Source organism: Ipomoea nil, unplaced genomic scaffold, assembly GCF_001879475.1.
Source record: "Ipomoea nil cultivar Tokyo-kokei standard unplaced genomic scaffold, Asagao_1.1 scaffold2827, whole genome shotgun sequence".
Taxonomy (NCBI): Eukaryota; Viridiplantae; Streptophyta; class Magnoliopsida; order Solanales; family Convolvulaceae; genus Ipomoea; species Ipomoea nil.
In genome coordinates, this window is record NW_017619255.1 from 1,490,655 (window position 1) to 1,515,681 (window position 25,027).

The 25,027-nt window shown below is 43.8% G+C and overlaps 1 protein-coding gene across 1 annotated transcript; it reads left to right on the forward strand.

Annotated features, from left to right (window-relative positions):
• Positions 1-7,630: 7,630 nt before the first annotated feature.
• On the forward strand, positions 7,631-13,209 carry LOC109159424. Its single transcript, XM_019307536.1, has 4 exons — positions 7,631-9,086; positions 9,227-9,415; positions 9,533-12,208; positions 12,299-13,209. The coding sequence occupies exons 1-4, from the start codon at positions 7,631-7,633 to the stop codon at positions 13,207-13,209; spliced, it is 5,232 nt and encodes a 1,743-aa protein (XP_019163081.1).
• Positions 13,210-25,027: the final 11,818 nt, after the last annotated feature.

The window sequence follows — 25,027 nt, forward strand, 5'->3', positions numbered from 1 at the left end:
TTTGCCTTTTAAAATTTTGTTGCCTATCCGAGATATTAGATTTTTGATTCGGCCTTGCAACATTTTTCTGGGCATTTGTTTGATTACCAACTCCTTGTCTCATTGTGCTATACTGACTTTTCACGAATTTTACTACTGGAACTTTATTAATTAAAGTAGTAGTAGAATTAGTCAGTTTCACAGGGGTTTGAGAACATGATGGATCGTAGCCTAGTCCGGCTTTATCTCCAGCGGGTTTCTGCATGTTTACCATTTTATCCATTATTTTGGATGAATTTGTAAATGATGCGATTACTTCCCGAAGGTTATGTTCTCGAACCTCTCTAGCTTTGCACTCTTCTTGAAGTCGAACATTTTCGGCTTTCAAATTACTCATTTCATTTAGAGCATTTTGCAATTTTTGTGACATTTCTTCCTTTTCAAGAATTAACGTATTATTGCGCTCTTTGATTTGAGTATGAGTGGCCATGACCTTTTGACAATCTTCCATAAGACTTTGAAATGATTCTTGAGTCTGGAAAGAAGTGTCAACGGAACTAAAAGAGTTAAAGGAGCTAGAAGATACCTCTTCGTCGGTTTCACGCGCCATATAGCATTCCTCATGTTCGGATGTTTTGCCCACTAGACATAGTAGCGCCGTATCTTCTTGTGATGAATCACTCTCGTCACTAGATGATTCTTCGGATTCACTTGCTTCTAACGGATCGCTTATTAGTGCCTTCCGTTTTCCCTTTTTGAATTTCTTCTCTTTGGATTTGTATTCCACTTGTGGAGAAGTATTCGAATTTTTGTCCGCTTTGGGGTGTGGACATTCGGCCATAAAATGTCCAGGCTTTCTACAATTGTAACACACGTTTGTGTTTTCTTCGACCGGTTCCCTTCTTGATCTTCTATTTTCTCGAAAGAAATTTCCTTGTGGTGATCCTTTGTTCTTTCGCATGAATTTCTTGAATTTCCTAACAAATAAAGAAAATTGTTCGTCAGATAAAAAATCATTATTTCCTACTGACCTTGATGTTGAGGGTTGTTCGGCCATCAATGCGGATGTTCGTTCATCACGTTCTTCCTCGACTCGTGTCTTCATTTCGAACTCATACGCTTTAAGATCACTAAAGAGTTTATCCGTAGATAATGTCCTTAGATCTCTATGATCGCGCATTGCGGTCACCTTCATATCCCAATTTGTAGGTAGTCCGCGTAACACTTTAAGCGATATTTCCTTCTGGGTAATGGTCTTTCCCAGATCCGTGATTTCTCCAAGTATTTTAATCAATCGAGCTTCCATGTCGGTGATGCTTTCGTTTGGTAGCATTTTGAAATCTTCGAACCTCTTCATGACAATGGTTAGTTTGTTGTCTTTTTCTTGTTCATCGCCTTCACCGATACTAATGAGAGTATCCCATATTTCTTTTGTTGTGGTGCACTTTCGAATCTTTGGGAATATTGTGTCATCGACCGTTTTGAATAAAATATCCTTGGCAATATTGTCCAAGTTATTTCGCCCTCTATCTTCCTTTGTCCACTCCATTTTTGGCTTTGGAATATATCGTGGAGCATTTGGATCTCGTGGGGTAGCAGTATTAGCTTCCATGATTTGGATAGGACCAGTGGTGATGACTTCCCACATTTCATCATTTAAAGCAGATAAGTGCACCTGCATACGTATTTTCCAATCATCAAATTTATCAAGTGAGAAAAGCAAATTTTGAGCAAGAGCCATATCTCTCTTCATCTTGAAGTTTCGAGATCTATCTAGCAGTCAAAATTGACTCAAATAGACAACTGCTCTGATACCACTTGTTGGTCCCGAAAGGGTGGCGAGAAGTCTAGAGGGGGGGTGAATAGACTTCTCTAACTTTTTCAACTTTCTTCTAAAACACACAAGGCAAATAACACTTTGGTAATTTCAACTCTAAATAACAAGCATCAACAAGATAACCAACTTAGAGTGTGCAGCGGAATAGGTAGCGGTAAAGTGTTATGCTTAATAGTGCGGTGCTCAAAGAGAGATTCTAAACATGCAACACGTTAGAAACACTTGATATGGTTCAAAGATGATGTACGTAAAATTTGGCTTGCATGCATACGTGGGAACTATCAAACCCAGACAGATAAAGATATGCGATAAATCGTAATCGGGTTAGTTCGCAGTTAGAATAAACATGCACAAAATATATGAGCAGTATGTAAATAGAGAGAGAGATTTATAGTGGTTCAGAGGTGGTGTAATCCTCCTAGTCCACTCTTCTCCTTTCACTTCAAGGAGGAAATTCACTATTCTTCGATCACCCAGATACAAATAGTGAATAAGTGTCCACCGACACTTCTCCGAGTGCTTTGCACAAAGCTACACTCCTCCAAGGTTTTTCGCAAGCTCCTCTTGTTACTCCGCCTTCCCGAGTACTTCGCACCAAGCTGTACTCCTACACCACGAGAACTACGCACAAAGCTACGTCCTCACAAGGTTTTCACAAGCTCCTCTTGTTACTATGTCCTTTACACCGAGTGCTACGCACAAAGCTACACTCAACCAGGGTTTTTCACTCTCTCTAGTTACTCCGCCCTCTTTCTACACTCAGTAGAGAATTTTACAAAGAGATAAAATTTTTCTCTCACTTAGACTTGAATTTAATCGTGTATAGCTCAATATATCACTTGATGATTGATTGGATATTCTTTGCTGTAGAATTCGAATATTGCTCTTGTTCTTGTTGTAATTCAAGTGTCGAATTCTTGTTGGTCTTCAAGTCTGCTTGGACAATTTATAGCCAATGAAAGCTATTTGCCCGTTGATCAACTTTCGATCTCGATCGTTCATTTTGAATTGTAGTTGATCAAATAATATTGTCAACTTGACCTGAAATATTAGGTAGATGTCATTTCTCCTTTTGTCAGATGATTTGAATAATTTGCCCGTTGCCGTGTCTTGAATTTTGTAGCCTCCAAAATTTGAATAAGTTCGGCGCGGCAATCTTTGACATTTCTGGTCCTTCATAAATGCTCTGACATGTCAAGTTGATCAAATAATTTATCTGCTGATTCTTGCTTGAGTATAAAACAATTTCTTCGCGAATCAGCCTTCTTCGAGCGTCTCCGGTTCCACCGTAAAAACTTGATGATCAGATGAAAATATATCAGATATTTTCTCCTTCATGATCCTTGTAAAATAATATACTGGAACCTCTGTAAAAACTTCATAGTTGTTCATGGTGAGATGCTCTGTTTCGAATTTCAGCTTGGTCCACCATACTTGGTGTGATTCTCCATATGGTGCATGGCTCTTGTGAGACTTGTGCATTTTACTTAGTCTCCATATTGGCTAGTCTCCAATACATTCAAGCTAGTCTCCCATACGGTTCAATATACTTGAGCTAGTCTCCCATACGGTGGAGGTTAGTCTCCCATACGGTCCAAGCTAGTCTCCCATACGGTGGAGCTAGTCTCCCAAGCAAGTTAAAAATGCTTCACTTGGGATTTGAACTTAGGATCATTTGGCATAGCTCACACGCGTTTCTTCCAACTCCTCTAGCATGGTTCTTGGTGACTTATCCGCAACATAATTGTGTTAAGCTATAATCCCGCTTAACTTCTTCAAATAAATTATGATCCTCCAAACTTGTACGTGGGTTGCATGATATAGGTGCACCATACTCCGTAGACTCTAACTGACTCAAATGTAACAAAAATGGGGACTACTTGATTTTTCAAAAATACATTCGGCTCATCAAAATTTACAATATATTCCTAACAGTAAAGAATCTAGCATTAATTAGCCGAATTATCATCAACGCATGGGAAATACACATCACAATGCATGAGCTGGAAAAATGTAATAGCAGTAACTTAAGTCAAAACGGTGTAGTATTAGGTGGGCGGGAAAATGAAAACTTCAGCAAGTTATTGCTTTATTATAGAGTTTTTAGATTAAATTATGTTATGAGTTTATGTGTATTATGTATTATGTATTATGTTGGATTATGTGTATTCTGTTTTGAGTTTATGTGTATTATGTATTATGTTAGATTATGCGTATTCTATTATGAGTTTATGTGTTTTCTGTTATGAGTTTATGTACATTCGAAACGGATAATTTTTTTTTTTTTGAACTTAACAATAGAAATGGGAAACATGATTTCTAAAAAAAAAACATGGTCAAAACGACGCCTTTTGGTCAGGACGCACAATGCATTGTGCGCCCTGGTGCACGGTATAATTTGCCTATACTGAATGTTTACAACTTACATATTGAATGTTCACAATTCAAAATGTGAACATTTAATATATAAAATTGTGAACATTCCGTAGGTAAATTGTGAACATTTAATATATAAAAATAAAAATTGTGAACATTTAGTATATAAATTGTGGATTTTTGACCGCGGTTCCACCTTGCAAGGTGGACTCAAGTCCACATAATAATTTTCCATTAAATAACTAATACACTGGAATAGGCCGTTTGGTTGAAATGAAGAATTATGGAAGAAAAAAATTTGTAATTTTATGAGAAAGGAATACGATAATAATAAAGTATGAATTCTAGTTTCATTGTTTAGTATGTATGAATAAAATTACTGTAAATTTCAATTATACTGTTTGGTGTATATGAGAATTTAAATGGAATAAAAAGTATAAAGATAAAAAAAGTCTAATGTGGTTTAAAAGTCATGGGCTTTTGTAAACTTTTTTATTTTTATGTTTATTTTATTTTAGGACTTTTGTATATTTTTCCTTTTCAAATATAAATAGTTGAAATCCGACACGTAACCCCAAGATTTCAAATTTTTCTTTTTACCAATTCTGAATATTTTATCTCTCTATCTAAACTCTATTTTTTTTCTCCCTATTTAAACTCTATAAATCTTATACCTAAATTCGATAAATTATTTTTTATCATTATCCTATATTTTCTTCATAGCTAAACTCTACCACTTTTGTTTCCCTCCTAAACTTTACCATCTTTTTCTATAAATTCTACAGACTATTTTTTCTTCATTATTGCTCGTATATTTTGATTTTTATTTTTTCTACAAACTTTTTATCCTTATCTTCCAAACTTTTCTCTCTAACTTCTAAACTTTATCAATGAACTTTTTCTCCTCAAATACATTAACAAAGCAAATTTTTCATCTATCACCATCAAATTTTAGTATATTTTTCATAATATTCATATAAATACTTGTATATTGTGAGTTTTATTCTTTTATGTTTATATTCGTAATATAATTTTTTTCCTTTTTTTTTTTTTTAACAACAAGCTACTGCGAATAGCGAACTGTTGTTCACAATCCCAAATTGCTATTGCAAATAATAACTATTTTGCTTGATGCCTAACAATATATCAAGTATAACTTTTAATATATTATGAATATTATATTTTTAATTTCTTTATTTTAAGCAACTATTAATTACATTTTTATATGTTTTATTTAAAAAATTTTGTTACGACGGATAAAAATAATAACATTGAAAATGTTGGTGTGGGTGAAACTATAAAATAAGAAAATTTTAATGATATATTATAACATGTTTTGCAAGAAAATTATAAATGATAAGAATCAAAATCATTGAAAGTTTATAAATATGTATTCACACTAGTTATCGTTAGACCTTCGGGTCTCCTAGCGCCTTGCGCTTCCCGATCAAAGCGACCTACACGGTCTTGCTATCGTTAGACCATCGGGTCTCCTAGTATCCCCCGCTTGGAACTCTCGGTTCGTAAACTGAGTGCAAAAAGGGAGAAATCGCCTCGATCGCACGTAATCCGACTTTCCGGTCATACCTAAATCCAATACCATGATTGGTAAAGTTAGATCTCCCGATCGCAATTAATCCGTCCAATCGGTCATACCTAGCAATTCGATCATGGCTAGTTTCCCGATCGCTAGATCGGGAAAGATTCGACCTCTCGAATCATGTTGTAAAACCGACCCCTAGGTCGGGCAATCCCTTTCTTTAGTCCACCAGACTGCGTTTAGCATTGTGCTCTTTTTCCCTTGGCTAAAACTTTTTCCCACTAGTTTTTTATTAGTTTAAGGTTTTTAACGAGGCAACCAGCGTAGGTCGTAGACCGTTTTTAGTCAGTTTTTCCAGCCCGAACCCTTCCTCATTCACTCAACGTCAGGGCACAGACTGAGGGGGCTTCTTGATGGGGAATATACCCCGGGTTCAAGCTCTCCGTACACTCCGTGCTCTCATTTTATAGTCGGGTCGGGGTCAAACGGTTCTAGTCCCGGTCTACGGGTCAAAGTCAAAGATAGCGGGTCAATCCTTGGGCCTATATAAGGGCCATTGACCCTCCTTCTTAGGGGGTTCTTTCCTCTCCACTCTCCCTCTCTCTAAAGCACTCTCTATTAGAAAGAGGATTTTTTTAGGAATTGGGCGGGAAGTTAAAGTTCAGGATTTTGTTTTTATATATAGTATAGGTTAGAATAGGAATTGTATTACACTATTTTATAATATTAGAATAAGCATTTTAACTTAGAATTATAGTACGAATATGAAAGTAGAAAATAATATATTTTTATTAGAAAGAGAGATTTTTAAGCAATTGGACGGGAAGTTAAAGTTCAGGATTTTGTTTTTATATATAGTATAGATGTGTGTGTGTAAACTGTAAAACTATGTTGATGCAAAAGGATTCAAACCCTTGACGTTTACTATTTCCAAACATGTGTTCTACCAACTAATCTAACTCATTTATTATTAGAGGTAATACCATCCGAGGTCCTCCGAGTATAGTGGTTTTGCCAAATTTAGTCCTAAACTTTCAAATTGACCATATATGGTCCTACGACTTTCAAATTTAATCATTTGTGGTCCAAGTTAACCACTCATGGTCCTTCAATTATTAAATTTTAACCAACCATGGTCCTTTCAAGAGGATCACAACTGGTTAAGTTTTGAAACTCGAAGGACCATGAGTTGTTAACTTGGACTACAAATGGTTAAATTTGAAAGTCGAAGGACCACAGATGGTCAATTTGAAAGTTTAGGACTAAACGTGGCAAAACCACTATATTCGGAGGACCTCAAACGATATTAACTCTTTTGTTTAATAGTTTTTTTTATAGTAATACTAAAACTTGCACTATATATACATATATACATACAAAGATTATATATGGGGTAGGGGTAGGGTGAGGGGGGGGCAGCCGCCCCTACCCCCCTTTGGCTCCGTCCTTGGGTAGCCCGAATTACTAAACCCGATAAAGAACGTAAATAATGAGAGTATTTTAAAGAAGACAGAAAAGATAAGTAAAAAGACTAAAATACCCTATTTATTTTACCTATTAATATTTTTCGGTGAGTTTTGGAGGGCAATTTGATCAGAGTGACCAAAATTGATAAAAATTGAATAGTTATGGTACTAAATTGACAATTTTAAAAGTCATGAATTGAAATTAACAAGACCTCAAAAATTATAGGACCAAAAGTGAAATTAACTCCAAAGACATATCTTTCACATTTTCAATGGCCAAAAGAAACAAATCAACGGAGCAGAATACCATAGCTCAAAATAATGTAAGATCAAATTATATAGTTGCAGATAAAAAGGCCTTTGACGCTCTCAATTCTCTCCTAATTTTGGAAAGTTTTGGCGCGATCCGTCCTTCACGCGGTTTCCTTCTACATGCAAAGTCCGGCGGTGCCTTCGCCGGCGTCCGGCGCTCCGCCGGATAGTGAGGCTAGAAGGACCTTTAAGAAGTTTAAGGCCACGAAGCGTTCGTTCGCTGATGCAATCTCCTCTTCTCCCCGTTTCGGAGATGAGCCAATGGTTGAGTCTGATGATGGCGAGTGGTTCAAAGACGAGATCGAGATCGATCCTGATGTCGAGGATGGAGAAATCGACAACCCCCTGGGTCTACCGGTGGTGAAGTTCTCCAGGGAAATCCGAAAAGAACTTATAGAACCATGGAAGAATGCACTTACACTGAAGTTCTTGGGCAAACGAATAACCTACAACATACTTCTGAACAGGCTGACCAAGTTGTGGAATCCGAGAGGAAAGTTTGAGTTGATCAATCTTGGCTTCAACTGGTTCATCGCTCGTTTCGAAGTGGTTAAGGACTGCATGAAGGCCCTTACGGAAGGCCCGTGGAAGGTTTTCGATCATTACGTAGTTCCCCAACGTTGGTCGCCGAAATTTAATCCGGCGAAAGCCACCGTAGAAAAGATGACGGTCTGGGTTCGGTTCCCGGGGCTTCCTGTCGAGTACTTTCGCGATCACACTATCAAGACTATATTAAACCAGATCGGCTCACCGGTGAGACTGGATCGAACGACGGTGGGGGTGGAAAAAGGCCGTTTCGCAAGGGCCGCCGTCGAGCTCGATCTTCGTAAACCCCTGGTGTCGATGATTATCGTCGATGATATGATCCAGCAGGTCGAATTCGAAGGATTACACACTATATGTTTTGACTGTGGAGAGGCTGGCCACCGTTCAGCCGACTGCCCCAAAAAGACACCTCCGGCTTCTGAGCAACCGGTCGACAACAGCGCTGATTCACCTCAGGAACAGGGTGCGACAATGGCAGATGCTATAGTGGTGGAAAAACAATGTAGCCTACCCCGTTATGGGGAATGGATGATCGTGAAAAATAAAAAACACGTACCGGAAAATCAGAAAAAAAAGGGGACCAGCAAACAAACACAGAAGGGGAAGAAGCCGGCGCAATCTTCCAATCAATTTTCAGTGCTCCGGGAGACTAGGGAACAATTTTCGCCGGAGGAAGTGATGCATCCATCGAAAGGAGAGCGCTATAGACAGAAAGGAAAACAGAAGGAGTCTCTAGGTGAGTCCCCACCCACAGTTGACCTTGCTAACGTTAATCTTAATTTTGTTCTACAGGGACAAAAGAAAGATCAAGCTGGGAAAGCAACAGTGGAAGGTCCTCCCAATTCGGCCAAACAGAAGGGAAATGGCACTAAGAGGAACAACAGTTTGACTAGGATTAATCGACAGGTTACTGCCACTAATCCGTCAACTTCGAAGGAGGCCAATACTGGCCTTGTCACGTTTGTTTTTGGGCAAACAGATGCGTTCAACGGGCAACCGATGGACCTGAATTGCGCACCGGAGGAGAGCGGTAATCCTGTCTCCCCCACCCCCATCGGTTCTCAATGATTTTAGTGTCTTGGAATTGTAGCGGTGTTAAGAGTGGTGGCACGAGGCGGCATGCAAGGGAGATTCTTAAATCAACCGAAGTGTGTGCTGTTTGTTTCTTAGAAACTAAGACTAAAGCTGCTGATGGCTTATTAAAGATGGCTGAGAAGTTGGGTTTCAGTTCATCTTTTATGGTGGACCCTATTGGGTTCGCGGGGGTCCTCCTCCTTGTTTGGAACAAAGACCGGATTTCTCTTTCGGTGGTGGGACATAACTCCCAAACAATCCATACTCTTCTCACGCAGGGGAATGGTAAGTGCGTCAGGTACTCTTTTGCTTAGGTTAGACCTAACCCCAGGGCAAAGGAAATTTTTTGGCAGGATTGCAAGACCTATTCTAGCTCTTTTCAAGACCCCTGGATCATGTTAGGGGACTTTAATGACATCATGGGCCATTCGGATCAGTGGGGAAATGGGGACATTATCCCCGGAGCGGTGGACAGATTTTTGGAAGCGATTAATGATTGTGGACTCATGGATCTCGACTCCTCTGGACCTAGGTTTTCTTGGCATAGGAAACTCGGAGACAGGATCATCCTTCGGAGAAAGTTAGATAGGGTCTTATGGAATATGGAAGCTCAACTCTTGTTCCCTGAAGGGAAGGCTCATATCCTGCCTTGCACCCACTCCGATCACCATCCCATTCAGTTCTCTAGTGCCGCCATTTCCCCACCTCTTAGAAAGGATAGGCCTTTCAGATTCGAGGCTGCATGGCTGTTAAGGGAGGACTATCGGGACATTTGGCATCAGGCCTGGAATGCTCACCCGGGTGACATTTTAGGCGCTATTGATAAAGTGGCTACTTTATCCAAAGAATGGAATCACAAAACCTTTGGGAATATTTTCTACAGGAAAAAGACCATTCAAGCCAGAATTGCGGGGATCCAAGCGTCTCCAAGGTTTGGCTCGGACAAGGGGTTAGTCAAGCTCGAGGTTGATCTGGTCAAGGAGCTCAATACCATTCTCAAAGAAGAAGAAGTCTTTTGGTTTCAAAAATCTAGAAAAGAGTGGATCCGAGATGGCGACAAGAACACTAGTTTCTATCATCGGGCCACCCTTATTAGACGTAATCGGGCTCGTGTGACTATGCTTAAGATTAATGGTGAGTGGACTTCTAATACCCAAGTTATTAAAGACCACATCGCTAATTATTTCAAAACTCTTTTTGGCAGGAATCAAACGGTTAACTCTCTGGATTCGCCGTTACAGTCTGGCCGTTCCATCAGCAATAGACAGGCTTTGAGCCTTATTAGACAGGCGACCCCCCTTGAAGTCCGGACAGCTGTTTTTGGCATGAAGCGGTTCGGTAGCCCAGGACCTGATGGGATTCAGGCGGCTTTCTACCAGCACTTTTGGGACATCATTGGGACCTCGGTAACTGATTTCGTTAACCATAGTCTTGTTTCAGGAACGGTACCTATCGGGATGCTGGAGGCATATATGACCCTCATTCCCAAGAAGGATAGGCCTGAAAACGCGGGGGACTTTAGACCCATTACTCTCCTCAATGTGGCCTTCAAAATCATCTCTAAGGTCCTTGTTAACCGGTTGAGACCGATCATGCGGGAAATTATTGGACCTTTCCAAAATAGTTTCTTACCGGGTAGGTCAACTCTGGATAATGTGATCTTAACCCAGGAAGTGGTTCACAGCATGGAGAAAAATAAAGGCAAGAAAGGCTTTATGATCTTAAAGCTGGACATCCATAAGGCTTATGATAGCCTTAATTGGCATTTCCTAGAAGAGGTTCTTTCGGTCACAAACTTTCCTCGGAGGTTGATTTCTCTCATCCTCTTTGCTCTCAAAGAGAGCACCATCTCTATTAATTGGAATGGCGGTAAAATACCGCCTTTCGGTGTTGGTCGAGGTGTCCGGCAAGGCGACCCCTTGGCTCCCTATCTTTTCATTCTTGCTATGGAGATTCTGTCGTGGGCAATCCAAGAAGAAGTTCGGAAGGGCTTTTGGAAACCGTTCAAAGTGGCTCGAGGGGGCACCGACATCTCCCATCTCTTCTTCGCGGATGACCTTATCCTTTTTGGCGAGGCTTCTGAACAACAACTACGGATCATTCTTACAGTGGTTGAGAAGTTCTCTAAGCAGTCAGGTTTGTCCATTAATTTTAATAAGTCCCTTATCTATTGTTCCCCTAACACTAGTGACAGGACTAAGCGCCAGCTCAGGGAGATTGCGGGAATCCCGGTGACGGATGATATGGGAAAGTATTTGGGCATTCCCGTCCTTCATAAACGGGTTACCAAACATACTTTTGGGTATATTTTGGATAAAATGAAGAAAAAGCTCTCGGGTTGGAAAAGAGACTCTCTCAGTTTAGCCGGTCGCAGAATTCTTACCCAATCGGCACTCGCGACGATTCCGGTCTATACTATGCAAGCCTTGGCCCTCCCTAAGAACATATGCGACACTATTGACAAGACATGTCGTGATTTCTTGTGGGGCGACTCCGAGGATAAGAAAAAAATTCACCTGGTCAATTGGGATGAAGTCTGCGAACCGCGGATTAATGGGGGCCTCGGTCTCCGAAAAGCTAAACATTTTAATGATGCTCTGCTTGCAAAGCTTGCTTGGCAGATGTGCTCTAACTCTGACAAGCTTTGGCCAAGAGTCATGAAAGACAAATATATTAAACAAGGTGACTTTCTATCATCTCCTTTACCAACCTACGGATCATGGGCCTGGAAAAGCATCATCAAAGGGAGGCACACGATCGCCACTAATGCTAACTGGAAAGTTGGAGATGGGCAATCGATTAGCATGTGGAATGATTGGTGGGTTGGATCCAAACCCCTCAGGCTTGAAAATCTAGCCAATATACCGGACGGCATGCAAGAGTGCAAGGTTAGTGAGTTCATTCTGCAGAACAACACCTGGGATTATCCAAAGCTACAAGAGGTTCTCCCAGAAACGGCTGTTGATTCCATCCGAGCCATAGCAATACCGATTGACAAGCAGACCCCTGACTCCATTGGCTGGCCAAAAGGGGATGCAGGTAAGTTCTCTGTGAAGTCTGCTTATCTTTGTCTTACAGGTACTGAGGAGACCGACGAAGATTGGAGCTGGCTTTAGAAGGTGGACTGTGAGGAGAAGATCAAAACCTTCCTTTGGTTAATTCTGAAAGGGAGGCTGCTTACTAACGTGGAACGACAACGGCGGCATCTTGCGGAGTCCAGCGACTGTCCTTGCTGCGAATCTGGTGAAGAAACTCTCAGAGACCTCTTGTGGGAGTGTAACACGACCCAAGCTGTTTGGTTTCTCACAGCGACGCCTACAAATTTTGGTTTCCCGATCCATTGGACTGTTGGAGAATGGATCAAGGCCAATTGTTCCAGGCTTACCACCAAGAGCTGGCGAGAAACGTTCGCGCTTACCCTTTGGATGAGATGGAAGAGCAGGAATGAATGGGTTTTCAATAAGAAGAAAATGACTCCTCTGCCATGTGTCTCTTGGGTGGCTGCCCAGCTTAAGGAGAAGAAGGAGGCTCTAACGCCGATCAACACAGACATGGCGTCCTCTACATGGGTCCAATGGCGTCCCCCTCGTCACAGCTGGCGAAAACTGAACACGGATGGAGCTATCAAACAAAATACAGGGATGGCTTCGGCAGGTGGCCTTGTGCGAGATGAATCCGGGGAGTTGGTTTGGGGGTTCACAACGAAAATAGGAAGGACCAATAGTTTCATGGCGGAGTTGTGGGGCCTAAGGGAGGGTTTACGGCTCTGGCTTGAAAAGGGAGTTTCTCGGGTAATGGTAGAGATGGATTCCAAGACGGTGGTTGATCTCATGAATGGAAAAAATGAGACAGATTCTAGCTATGCCACCTTGTTAAATGATTGCATGGGCATGGTTAAGAACTTCGAAGGCATCCTTTTCGCCCATGTGTTTAGGGAAGGGAATTGTTGTGCTGATTTCTTAGCTAATCTAGCTCAAAACAAAGATTGGGGCACCTGGGTGTTCTCTGAAGCTATGGAAGGTTTGAGGGTTCATCTGGCACGTGATGCTGGGGGAGCTCTCAACCGTAGAATTAGATAATCTTTGAGGCCTAGCCTCTCTTTCCTCACCAAAAAAAAAAAAAATAGCTCAAAATATCCTAGTTGAATGCAAAAGGGTGTTAAGCAGGGTGGAGGAATGCAATGTTTCTCTGATCTTGCGTGAACAAAATCGTGTTGCGGACGCATTAGCAGCCATATCCAGAAGTCTACCAAGAGGATTATAGCTCCTCGAAGTTCCACCGGATGATGTCAAGGCATTGCTTGAAGATGCCGAATGTGGAGTTCTAGCAGGGCGCCAAACCTTTATCTGATCAGTCGTTATATCGTGGACCGCGGTGCACGTACACCGCGGTCAAAACGGCGCCGTTTCTTTAAGTAAAGAAACGACGCGCTGTTATAGTTAACGGAGTGCACATATTTGGTGTATTAATTATTAACTGATACTATGTATCTAAACCGATACTGCCTCACGTATTATTTTATATATTATCAACTGAAACTGCAATTCAATTGAAGTGAAACTGGTATCTAAACTGACATTACCTCACGTATTATTTTTATATTATCAACTAAAACTGCAATTGAATTGAAATGAAACTGCAGTATATATAAAATAAAATTGAATAACATTTCACATTTTTGAGTGTATATTGAGTAATGAAGCTGTAGTTATATCGAAATGATCATGTAGTTCTGTTTTAATGAAACTAACTTTTTGCGAAATGGCGCGGAATGGCACGAAACAGATGGCGTTTGTTTTCATTAAATAAAACGACGTCGTTTTGACGCGCGGTGCACGATATAATTTGCCCTAGCCGATTGAAATTGTATTTCGGTCTTGTATGGTTCACCCCTCCATTAAATATTAAAAAAAACAAATCAAATTAAGTAAATATTATTATAGTTTAATTTTTACTATAAAAGAGAAAACAGTTAAAAAAAAATGTCATGACTTTTTCTCAGGTCCGCACATTTTTTAGTGTCAATGGTGATTTCTTCATTTCGATTCTCTAATATAGATTGACTTTTATATAATTTGTTATATATATAAATTGGAGTAATATATCATTGCTAATCTCTACCAGGGTATACATCTCAATATCGAATTGTGTTTCTATTCCAAAAGTAGCCTTCTTTCTCTACTACAATTTTTAATTCTTAATCCTTATATTTCAAATCTAGATTGTGTTGTTTTCTTTACTGCCTTCAATTTCGAATCCTTAATTCTTGCATTGTATTTCAGATCTAGATTGTGTTGTATTTTTTTATGTTTCTTTACTACAATTTCGAATTCGCACCCTGCATTGTATTTTAAATGTAAATGATGTTCTATTCTTTTCGATTTTCATACTGCAATTTTGAATTCTTAATCCCTGCATTGTATTTTAGATTTAGATTCTATTGTGTTCTTTTTGTTTTCTCTGTTGCAATTTTGAATTCTTAATCCCTACACTACGGATGTAGATTGTGTTGTATCATTTTCGGTTTCTCTATTGCAATTTTTACATTTTATCTATACTAGTTTTTTACGCGCATTGCGCGATTGGGATAATGCCCAATGATTTTTTTTTGTTCATGCATATATAATTGAATGTTGAATTTGCCTATTTAAATTGGTAATTCTAAATTTACAAATGCAAGATAATATAGTCAAGATTGATTATAATTGTCAATAAAATAATTGTATAGGTATGGTTGAAACCAAATACGTGACATAAGGGAGGGCAAATAAAAATTAAGGCATAAAATATTAAATGTATACTAATATTGAAGAGCTAACTGCTGATTACCAAATAAGGACATTGAGAGGTAATTTCCCACTTCAATTTGTTGTGTGAGTCGAATACTCTTTTTGTCAATAAATCCCCCAAGTAGTTAATTAATATGATTGGCTTAATTATATTTTTTTAAACAATTATTATTGTTATTATTATTATTATTATTATTATTATTATTATTATTATTATTAAATATATGTATACCCTTAGGTCATTTTACATGTTAATCTAAACAACTAATTGTTTTAAATATATTTTTACCAACTGTTGATATAATTCGCTGGTCAAATTCGCTAATATAATCCGCTATCGCTAATTGCTCATTGTCAAACAATGACATTGTAAGGTAGTTCTCACTTCAATTTGTTGTGTGATTTGAATACTCTCTTTGCCAACAAATCTCTCAAGTAGTTAATATTATTGGTAAATAAATATATAGCTTATTTTGTATTATAACTTTGATATTTAATTAAAAAATAGTGCAAAAAAAAAAAAGATAATAGACAATGTAGTGAATATAATCAATTGATGAATTTGAATGTAAAAAATTTTTACGTTGGAGAAAAATAAAGACAATATAACTAATAAAAATTATTTCTCTTAATTAATTTATTGATAATGAATAATTATTTTTAATAAAAACATTGTAGGGACAATGTAGCTGATGGTTTTTGGGTTTTCGGGCCCAAGGAGGTCCAACACAACCTTTAGCTGGAGGATACACCTTTCAATAAAGCTTGCTAAGTGAAATGAAATGCTTGTAATGAACTTGTCTGTTACTCCCTTCTCCGGGTCTCAACTTGTCTCTCTTGCAAGGGTGGAGGAGCCTTTAAATAGCAGGCTCCCCTCCTATCGACTTGAAGACCCTTAATGGCCGACTTCAAGGCTAATTAAAATATCGAGCCGTTGGACGTCGTTACTAAGTCGACCAACGGCTCTCACAAGCTCGTAACAGCCTAACCGAGCCCCGCCTTTAATGTCCCAACGGCTCCCGTTTAAATGAGTCTCTTCAATGCTCTCAACGGCTCCTCGAACCGAGTCTCTCCTTGGGCTTGGGCCCCGGTCGACTCCTCGTCCTGACCCAAGCTCTCACTGGGCTTCTCTTAGCAGCCCTGGGCTGGATCCCCCGTGCCTGGGCCTGGGTCGACTCCTGGACTCGGCCCAAGCGCTCTCCGGGCCTCTTTTGACGCCAGCCCACACCTTCTATTTTGGATCTTCTTCCTTGGGCCAATCTCTCTTGGGCCGAGGTCCTCATCCCATCAACTAGTCCCTCACTTTTCCATACCCGGTCCGCTAACCTGGGTTTGGAAAAGTAGTAACCGCTCGTCTCCTTCAATCACCGTATCCGTGCCTTGAATGGCCCTCGTAACGCCCGGATTCTCTGCCATTCTCCCCGGATTCAGTGGGACCGTTTGGATCCTCCTGGCTCGACTTAGCACCTATAAATGGCCTCCTCCTCTCTTCATCTCATCCATTGGTCCATCATGGGTCGTTCACCTCTGAAGGGGAAACGGATTGACTTTGGGTCTCCTTGGCGCCCGCTGCCTTCAAAGCGGACTCGGCCTGAAAGAGAAAACAAGAAGAAAACCCCTCGCCCGGCTTCTCAGAGGTCTCCTGCCGGCGCTACTCCCTCAGCTCCTCAGCCGCCGACTCCTCCTCGGCGCGAGGTCGCTCCGTCTTCGCACCATCCGCCTACTCCAACAACTGCCAGGGTGATTTCTCAGGACGGGTCCTTCGTTGAAGTAGCCGTCCCCGAGCAGCTGACTTTCCGCATGACCTTCTCCATCCCATTGGATGACCTGGACGGGCCGGTTACAGGCCTGATGGATGATGAGGATTACGTCCGCTATCTGGAGACGTATCCGGATAACGAGGAGCCGGTTGTGCCACCACTCATGCCGGCCTTCTGGGACTCGTTCTGTCCGTCTCCTCCTGGACCATCGGGGGGATTCTTCGGGAGCGACTCCTCCTCGCCCGGCGAGTGATCACCTAGGCCGGAGTCGGCTTCATGTTTCTGGGGGGTCTTCTTAGGAGCACTTTTATTATCTTTATTGTAATAAGCTCCCCATTACTTGTACCCCTCTTCTCATAATAAAATGATATTTTTCTGTCTTGTTTTGCATTCCATACTTATAGCATACCTGCCCGGCCGACTTGTCGAGGAGTCGGCCGTATCGTCAGGCCTCTTTTTCAGTCTGGCACCTGCGAGATACCCCGTATCTTTGGGCGAATCTAATCTTTTCAGCCTAGCGTGCGAATCTTGGTCTTCCCAAGTGGATTTGATGGAATTAGTCTCTGACAGAGATTCGCACCACCCGTCTAATCCGGTTCAGTTACGTCAGTTAGGATTCCCTCCGTAATTTGTGCCTGGATAATCGCTCCCTTAGGGCTATATAAGGATCCTTAGTGACTTTGCAGATCACATTGTTCTTCTTTCCAAAGGTGTTGAATCATGAGTTTCAGAGACGGTAATCGTCGCTGGTCCATCCGCAACAAGGAGCATGCTCGACTGGAGAAGCTGAAACAGAAGAGGCTGGCGAACAGAGGGCGCTTGGTGGGCGACTTCACCTCAGACCCCATCGTGGTGCCTCCGGATATGCTGGACCTGATGCTTGTGGAGTCGGTTGATGTGGAGATGGAGCCGGTGGTAGACGATCCAGAACCAGAGGTGGAAGAAGTGTGGGAGGTTCCTCCACTTTTTGGCGTCGCCATGTCGCCAAGTGCTTTGGAGAGGCCTCTGTAAATGATCGATGATGGGATGCCGGCCGTGTACCTGGACGAGATGCCGGAACCTGAGCCGAGTCCTCTGCCTTTCCGCCCTCAGTACTTCTTGGAGGGTCCGCCGCCGGCCCGACCCTCGGAGGAGAAGGAAACCAAGCCTTGATCTGTTTTTCCCTGTAGTTTGCATTCGGCCGAGTTGTAGGCCTTGTACTCTCCATGCCTTATTAAATAAACTGTGTGCTTTTGCGTCTGACTTTATTTTCACATACTTTTTGACCGACCTCCGGTCCATGTGACCGATTCCTGGTCCTTTCACGGCGGGACCCCCTTGGCGAAGGAGTCGCCGGATCTGGCTGTCCGACCTCACGACCAGAGTCTTTTCGCAAACCTGACTTACGTTATCTGACGGGCCGGGTTCTACCGGGTCTCTCCAGAAGCTTCCAACTCATACCCGGTGGGCCCAGAGGCCATGGCCTACAATGGGCTTCCGGCTTAGCAGGCCGGGTCACTGCCACCCGGCCCTAGCCTAGGGCAGACGCGCCGCTTGTAGGCTAGCCCTAGGTCTGAACCGTCGCCCCGCCTTTCGAGGCATTAATTACGGCGTCCCTTCACCTCTTGTCACCTCTGCTTCCTCCAACGGGGAGGCGACACGTGGCCACCTCTTGGGATTCTCCCTCCTTTAAATAGCCAATTCTTCCCTCTTCTCACCACTTTCTCCAATCTTCCCCCCAACTTCAGTCGAGCTTCTCCGATCTTCTCTGCGTTTCCTCCGATCTCCACTCTAGGTTGGTAATGTCTTCTTCTTCCAACTCTTCTTCTTCTCGTCGTCGCTCGGCTGAGAACCCGGCGGCGACCTCTCCATCGTCCTCTACTTCTTCGTCTCCTTCGTCTTCTTCCTCTTCCATTCCTCGCCGTATGGAAATTCCGGCAGGTTTTCCATCGGCGTCTTTTTCCCAACCGACCCCCTCTTCTTCGGGGGCGGTTACTCCTATGAGCCCCGCTCCTTTAACGACGGTGGCAGCTTTGCCCGACGGCGCTAGACGGCCGCGAGGCAAGTTTGACCCTATCGTCCGGCCGGTTGGGTTGCCGTCGAGTGCCACGGCAACGGACCTGGATATGACCCGCTTTCTACTTGGGCCTTCGGCCTTAGTCTTTGCCGCAGAAGGCCGGCCCATTCACGACCCGCCAGAGGGTTGCGTGGGCATTCACTTGCACTCGGTTGCCTTCGGCCTCCGAGTGCCTCTGTGTCCGTTCCTCTCTCTTCTTTTCCGCCACTATAACTTGGTCCCGGGTCAACTCGTGCCCAATTCTCACCGTCTCCTCACCTGTTTCATAAATCTCTGCCACTGGTGGATGTGTGAACCGGATCTGGACCTGTTCCGGTATCTTTTCACCGTGAATAAGGTCGGCTCACACTCGCCGGGCTTCGTCCAGGTTGCTGCCCGTCCTGGGCGACAGCTTTTCGAGGGGTTGTCCGACTCAATCAAGGACTGGAAGCCCCTTTACTTCTTCGTCCGCCCCGCTCACTCTTCCTTCACCTTTCCGACCTTGTGGCCGGCGGCTCTATTCAAGCCTTGCTCTCGGTGCGCCGTCTTCACTCACGATGCGGTCCAGGGCGGCGAGTTCTTGAAGAGCTGGGGGCCGTACTCCGTCAAGTACTGGTCCCGAGTCCGGGCCATGGCCAAACGTTGCTTGCTGCCGGAGGGCGCGGCCAGCATAGGTAGTTTTTTTATTGCCTTTCTTTCCTTGTTTCTTCTTGCTCTGTTTTGTTCCGACTTGGAACACTTACTGTTTTCCCTTCTTTCGCAGGCCCGTACGACTCCGACTCCACCAGCTCCGACGAGGCCGTTGCTCCGACCCCCGAGATGGCCGACAGAGCTGAGAAGATGAGGCGCCGCCTGACTCAGCGCGCCTCCGGCACTGCTGCCGCCTCCTCCTCCCAACAATCTCCGGCCCCGAGGTCGACTCCGCCGCCACCAAGGACCGTGGTGGATTTGACGCCGTCTCCCGCGGCTTCTCCTTCCCGGCTGCCGCCGCCTCCTCCTTCGACCGAGAGCCCCAGTTCAAAGCGCCCGGTAGAGCAGTCGGACGCGCCGGCTACGAAGAGGATCCGCCTGGGTCTTGAAGTCGACGAGAACGCCCAAATCTGGCAGGGCAACGCTTCCGTCCAAAACTGGGCTGAGCACGTCCTGCTGCCCAAGGATTTGGAGACGGCCAGCGCTATGCAGGATGAGTACATTCTGGAAGCGTCGCTCCGGCAGTCATACCGCGTAAGTGTCCGACTCCCTTTCATTTCCCTTCTTCCGTTTTCCTTTTCTGACTCATGTTTCTTTTCTTCACAGAACCTCACCTTCCAATTGGAGTTGAGGAAGCGGCTGAGGGGATACAAGGCCGCGGTGCAAACTCTTTCTACCCGCCTGCGCCAATCTGAGGAAGCTCGCCTAGAGGAGCTGGCCAAGCACACCAAGTCGGTGGAGGTGCACAACGCCGAGCTGCTAAGGGTGACTAAGCAGTGGGAGGAGGAGCGTGACAAAGTCGCCACCATCGCCGCTACCTCCGTGGAGGATTACAAGAAGTCGGCGGCCTTTGAGGCAGACGTGAAGGCGGCGATCGCGGCCCGGCAGGAAGAGATTGCCAAGGAGTGGCTGTCGTCGTCCGACGGAGATGAATATCTCCTTGACTTGGGCGAGCGAGACTACCGCCTAGGCTTCCGCGAGGCACAGATGGAAATCCATTCCACCCTGCTGGTCCGCGACTCCTCCTTTTCTCCCGAGAGCTGGGGCCTTAAGCCGGTGATAGATCCCCTCCCTGCGACTGGAGAACCTGCAACTGCTGCTGAGCCGGCGGCCCTCCTTGTGGCGACGCCTCCCGAGCTTACCGAGTCCTCCCCTCCGGCAGAGGTGTAACACCCCGTGTTACGGCCCTTAATCCCGGATTAATTATTTAATTAATTCAATTAATAATAATTAAAAAGGATTTAATTTGATTAGAAATCCCTTTAATTAATTAATGTGGTCCACCACGGATCGTGGACCCTTGCCTAAACTAGAGTCATAAGCCTATTAGGAATAAAGAAAGTATACCTTTACTATTCAGATCATGGTTAGGATTCTCTTTAATTAATTAATATGGTCCACCATGGACCATGGACCCCTATCCCTAAAACAAGTCCTTAATCCTATAAGGAATAGAATTAGTAAACCCATACCATTCAAACCCTAATTAGGACTCCCAAATATATATATATAAGGACATAGGAGGCACCTAGAAGTCACACCACAATAAATATCACCACACAAGAATTCCCAAGGGACTCCCCACCACCAAGCCTAGGGAGATCAAAACGGATGGAAATCTTAGGGAAGAACCTTAATAGCCAAGGGATGATTAATTAAGGCTAAGAGGTAACCCATGTCTCAACAAAACCTATTTTCTTAGCTATGATCTCCCTTTTAGGCCTCCCTCTATATTCTCGTGTCTTGATGAATTCTTCTATGATATTGTGTTATGATCTTGGTGATTGATGAGATGATTTATATGCTTTCTTGATAATCTTGGTGATCTTGATGTTGAAAAGAAGTTCTTGATTTTGATGTGATGATTCACGACGACTCTTGATATGTCTTGATGTTAAAGATGAAATATGTTCTTGATGATTTGGGTGGGATTAGAGCCCTAGGTTGGATTGGGAATTTGTATTGTGATGTTCTTGATTAATATTTGGGTGGGAATTCGCATGTTCGGGTGTTGTTTATATTTAGAAATTGCGTTTAAAAGTGTCTGAGCATGGTTCCGGGTTCCACGAAGGTTCCCGGGACGAAATATTGATAAATGAGTCAGTGGGGGGTAGGTGGGGGTAGGGGTACCCGCCACCTACCCGCTGCCCGAAGATCACCGCCGGGCAGCGGGCAGGCGCCGGGCAGGCGTCCGCCCGCCGGCAGCCCGCTGCCGGGCAGTGATCTCCGGCGGGTGATCCCTCACCCACAGGCCACCCGCTGGTTTGTGACCCATCCCGAGTCCCCGGCTTCCCCGTTTGATGTCCCCCATTCCCCGTGGCGTCCCAACGGACCCCGCTTATCGTGCCTATGTCTAGTTTGATGTTTCGGGTACCGTTCTTAGGATAGGCGAGTCTTAGGAATTGCATGCTAGTTGAATTGGTAGCCCGTTGACCTAGGTGGAAGTTGTGTGAACCCCTTAGGACGATTCTTAGTATGTGAATGATCACACATAAGCTTTATTATATGTACCCCCTTCCTAATGTGCTATTATGTGCTCCAATGTGTTATGTGATGCATGATTCCCCAATTTGGTTGCGATCAAGTTGGCTATACGGGCAGTTGGATGGGTTGAGAACCATACCAGCTGTTAACCAGGCCGGTTGCGATCGGTCAGGTATATAAATATTATATAGGGCTGCGGTCCACTGATGATTACTTATGAGCTGCGGTTCATTCTCCTGGCTGCGGTCAGTGATTCACTTCTTGGGCTGCGGTCCACATGGGCCTCGGTGCTATGACCCACCGGACCTGAACGCGCCAGGACGGTGTGTAGGGCCAATAAGCCGAGGAAGGCTGTAGTCCACCGATCCGAGTAATCGGGGCGGTGTGTAGGGCTACGGCTGGCTGCGACCCACCGAGCGTTGGGACGACGGTGTGTAGGGCCATAGTCTCCGAGGATCTTCGCCCACCGACTGAGTATAGCTCTGCGGTGTGTCGGGCTTGATCCGCTATGGTCCACCGGCGTACCCATCGGCGGTGTGTAGGGTCGTATGTCCCCCCTTGTAAAGGGGATCGCGGTCCACCGACTGGGTGCGTCAGCGGTGTGTAGGATCGTGATCCGACGTTGAGTTCGTCAACGGTTCTAAAAGGGTTGGTTGCGATCAACTCCCCTCGTGCCGCGGTACTGAGGTAGGGTGCTGCGGGGCCGTGTTAATGCTATATGCATTGACCCTCATGTTCGGGGCATGCGATTGGTCCCGTGGCGCCATCAATGATAATGTGATATGTGTGGTGACTCGATGATGTTGTGATATGAATGATGTGACTTGATGATGATTCAGTAATGATATGACATGAATAATGATTGATGTGTTTGGAATTAAGAAGTGACCTGAGTTGTGCTTTCCTTATGATGTTACCTCTATTTAAACTACTTGTTGTATTTGATGTGCTTATCCCTATCTGTCGAGTCTATTCCCGGTTTTAAAGCTAGAGTTTCCTAGGATATATCTTCATGCTTCAAAATGGTTTTTCCTATATCTATATATATCTATATATAATGTATTTCAACGCGTTGGAGTGGGTTACCAGCATCTCTCGCTGAACAGATATATTTGGCTTTCAGGCACAGATGAGTAGACACTGGAGCGCGCTAGAGATCTGAAGTGTAGAGTAGATAGTTTCCCTTTCGGCCTGCGCGCCATGTTTATGTATTGACTTTATTGAGGATCTTAGTTAGTAGCCTGTGCACCTGAGTTCTCTGACTTAGGTGTGGCATAGCACCCCGTACTCTTATGTTATGTTTTCGAATTCTATGAGGATTTACCTTTATTATATAAGTCTTAAAAGTTGAAAAATTTCGGGGTGTTACAAGAGGACCCTTCTTCTGTTCTCCCAGCTGGATCAACGGCAGGAGCGCAAGTTGAAGAGGTCGATGTCGACACCCCCTCCCCAGTAGCTTAGGGCTAGTCTTTTGGGACAGCCCTTTTTTTTGTAAAAGGCTGGCCTCCTTCTCGGGCCCTTTTAATTTTAATAAAAATTCCTTGCTTTCTGTTCTTTTTGAGCTGTCCTTGACTCGATCCCCCTTTAACCGCTTCACGATTCTGGGAATCGAAGAAAATTTTCTAAGGCATCGGGCCCTTCTAGAACGACCTACCTTCCACCGAGTCCCCCAGCCGAGGTGACTTCGTTGTCTCTTTACACACTCGCCGAGTCCCTCAGTCGAGGCGATTTCTCTTGGCTTTTTTGCGGAAACGACTAAGGGTCTGGGCCCTTGTTTCCTAACTTTCTCGCCGAGTCCCTCAGTCGAGGCGACTCCTTAGACTTTTCCTTTTCTGAGAAACGGTTTAGGGCCAGTGCCCCGTTGTTTCTTTATATACTCGCCGAGTTCCTCAGTCGAGGCGACTCCTCTTGACTTTTTCACGGAAACGACTAAGGGTATGGACCATGGACCCTTATCCCTAAAACAAGCCCTTAGTCCTATAAGGAATAGGATTAGTAAACCCATACCATTCAGGCCCTAATTAGGAGTCTTAAATATATAAATAGGGATATAGGAGGCACCTAGATCTTTCACCACAATAATCTCTCACCACACAAGAAGTTCCAAGAATCCCCTTAGGAGAAATCAAGAAAGAAGAAAGCTTAAAGAAAGACCCTTCATAGCCAAGGAATTAATTAAGGCTAAGAGGTAACCCATGTCTCAACAAAACCTATTTTCATAGCTATGATTCCCCCCTTAGGCTTTCCCCATATTCTTGTGTATTGATGATTCGTTATATTGATCTTGATGATTGGTGTTATGATTTCATGGGTGAACTTGATAATCTTGATAATGAAAAGAGATTCTTGATGATTGTGTGATTCTTGATGAAACATAGATTCTTGATGATTATGTGCTATTCTTGATTGTTCTTGATGTTAAAAGATGAATTACGTTCTTGTTAAATTGATTATGTCTAGAGCCCTAGGTTGTATCGTGAAACTCGTATGGAGTTATTCTTGATGTATTGGGTGGGAGTTCGCATGTTTGGGTGTTAATTATGTTTAGAAAAGCATGATAGGATATGTGCCGTATATATCTTGCTTTTGATCCGTTAATTGTCTACGTGTTGTTATCAATTGTGTTTAAAAGTGTCTAAGCATGGTTTCGGGTTCCACAAAGGTTCCCGGGGCGTTTTTGTGATGAAAGAGTCAGTGGAGGGTAGGTGGGGGTAGGGGACCCGCCACCTACCCGCGGCCAGCTTTGGCGTCGCCGGCAGCGGGCAGCCGGCGGGCAGCCGGCGGGTGACCCCTCACCCACCGGCTACCCGCTGGAAAATATCCCAATTCGGGATTCCGGCTTCCCCGTTTGATGTTCCCCCGATCCCCGTGGCGTCCCAACGGACTCCGTCTATCGTGCCTATGTCTAGTTTGATATTTCGGGTACCGTTCGTAGGTTGTATGAGTCTTATATATTGCATGCTAGTTGAATTGGTATCCCGTTGACCTAGGTGAAAGAAGTATGAACCCCTTAGGATTATTCTTAGTATGTGAAGGATCACGCATAGGTTTTGTTATACGTTTTCTCCCCCTTCCCAATGTGTTAATGTGGGTTGCATGTGCTTGCTATGTGTTATGTGTGCATGATACCCCAATTCGG

Bases quoted from the DNA above. Each gene is read 5' to 3' on its own strand.
- LOC109159424 (XM_019307536.1), top strand. From the start codon at position 7,631: ATGCAAAGTCCGGCGGTGCCTTCGCCGGCGTCCGGCGCTCCGCCGGAT. The intron at 9,087-9,226 runs GTAATCCTGTCT...TTTGTTTCTTAG, and splicing joins TTGCGCACCGGAGGAGAGCG to AAACTAAGACTAAAGCTGCT. The intron at 9,416-9,532 runs GTAAGTGCGTCA...GGATCATGTTAG, and splicing joins TCTTCTCACGCAGGGGAATG to GGGACTTTAATGACATCATG.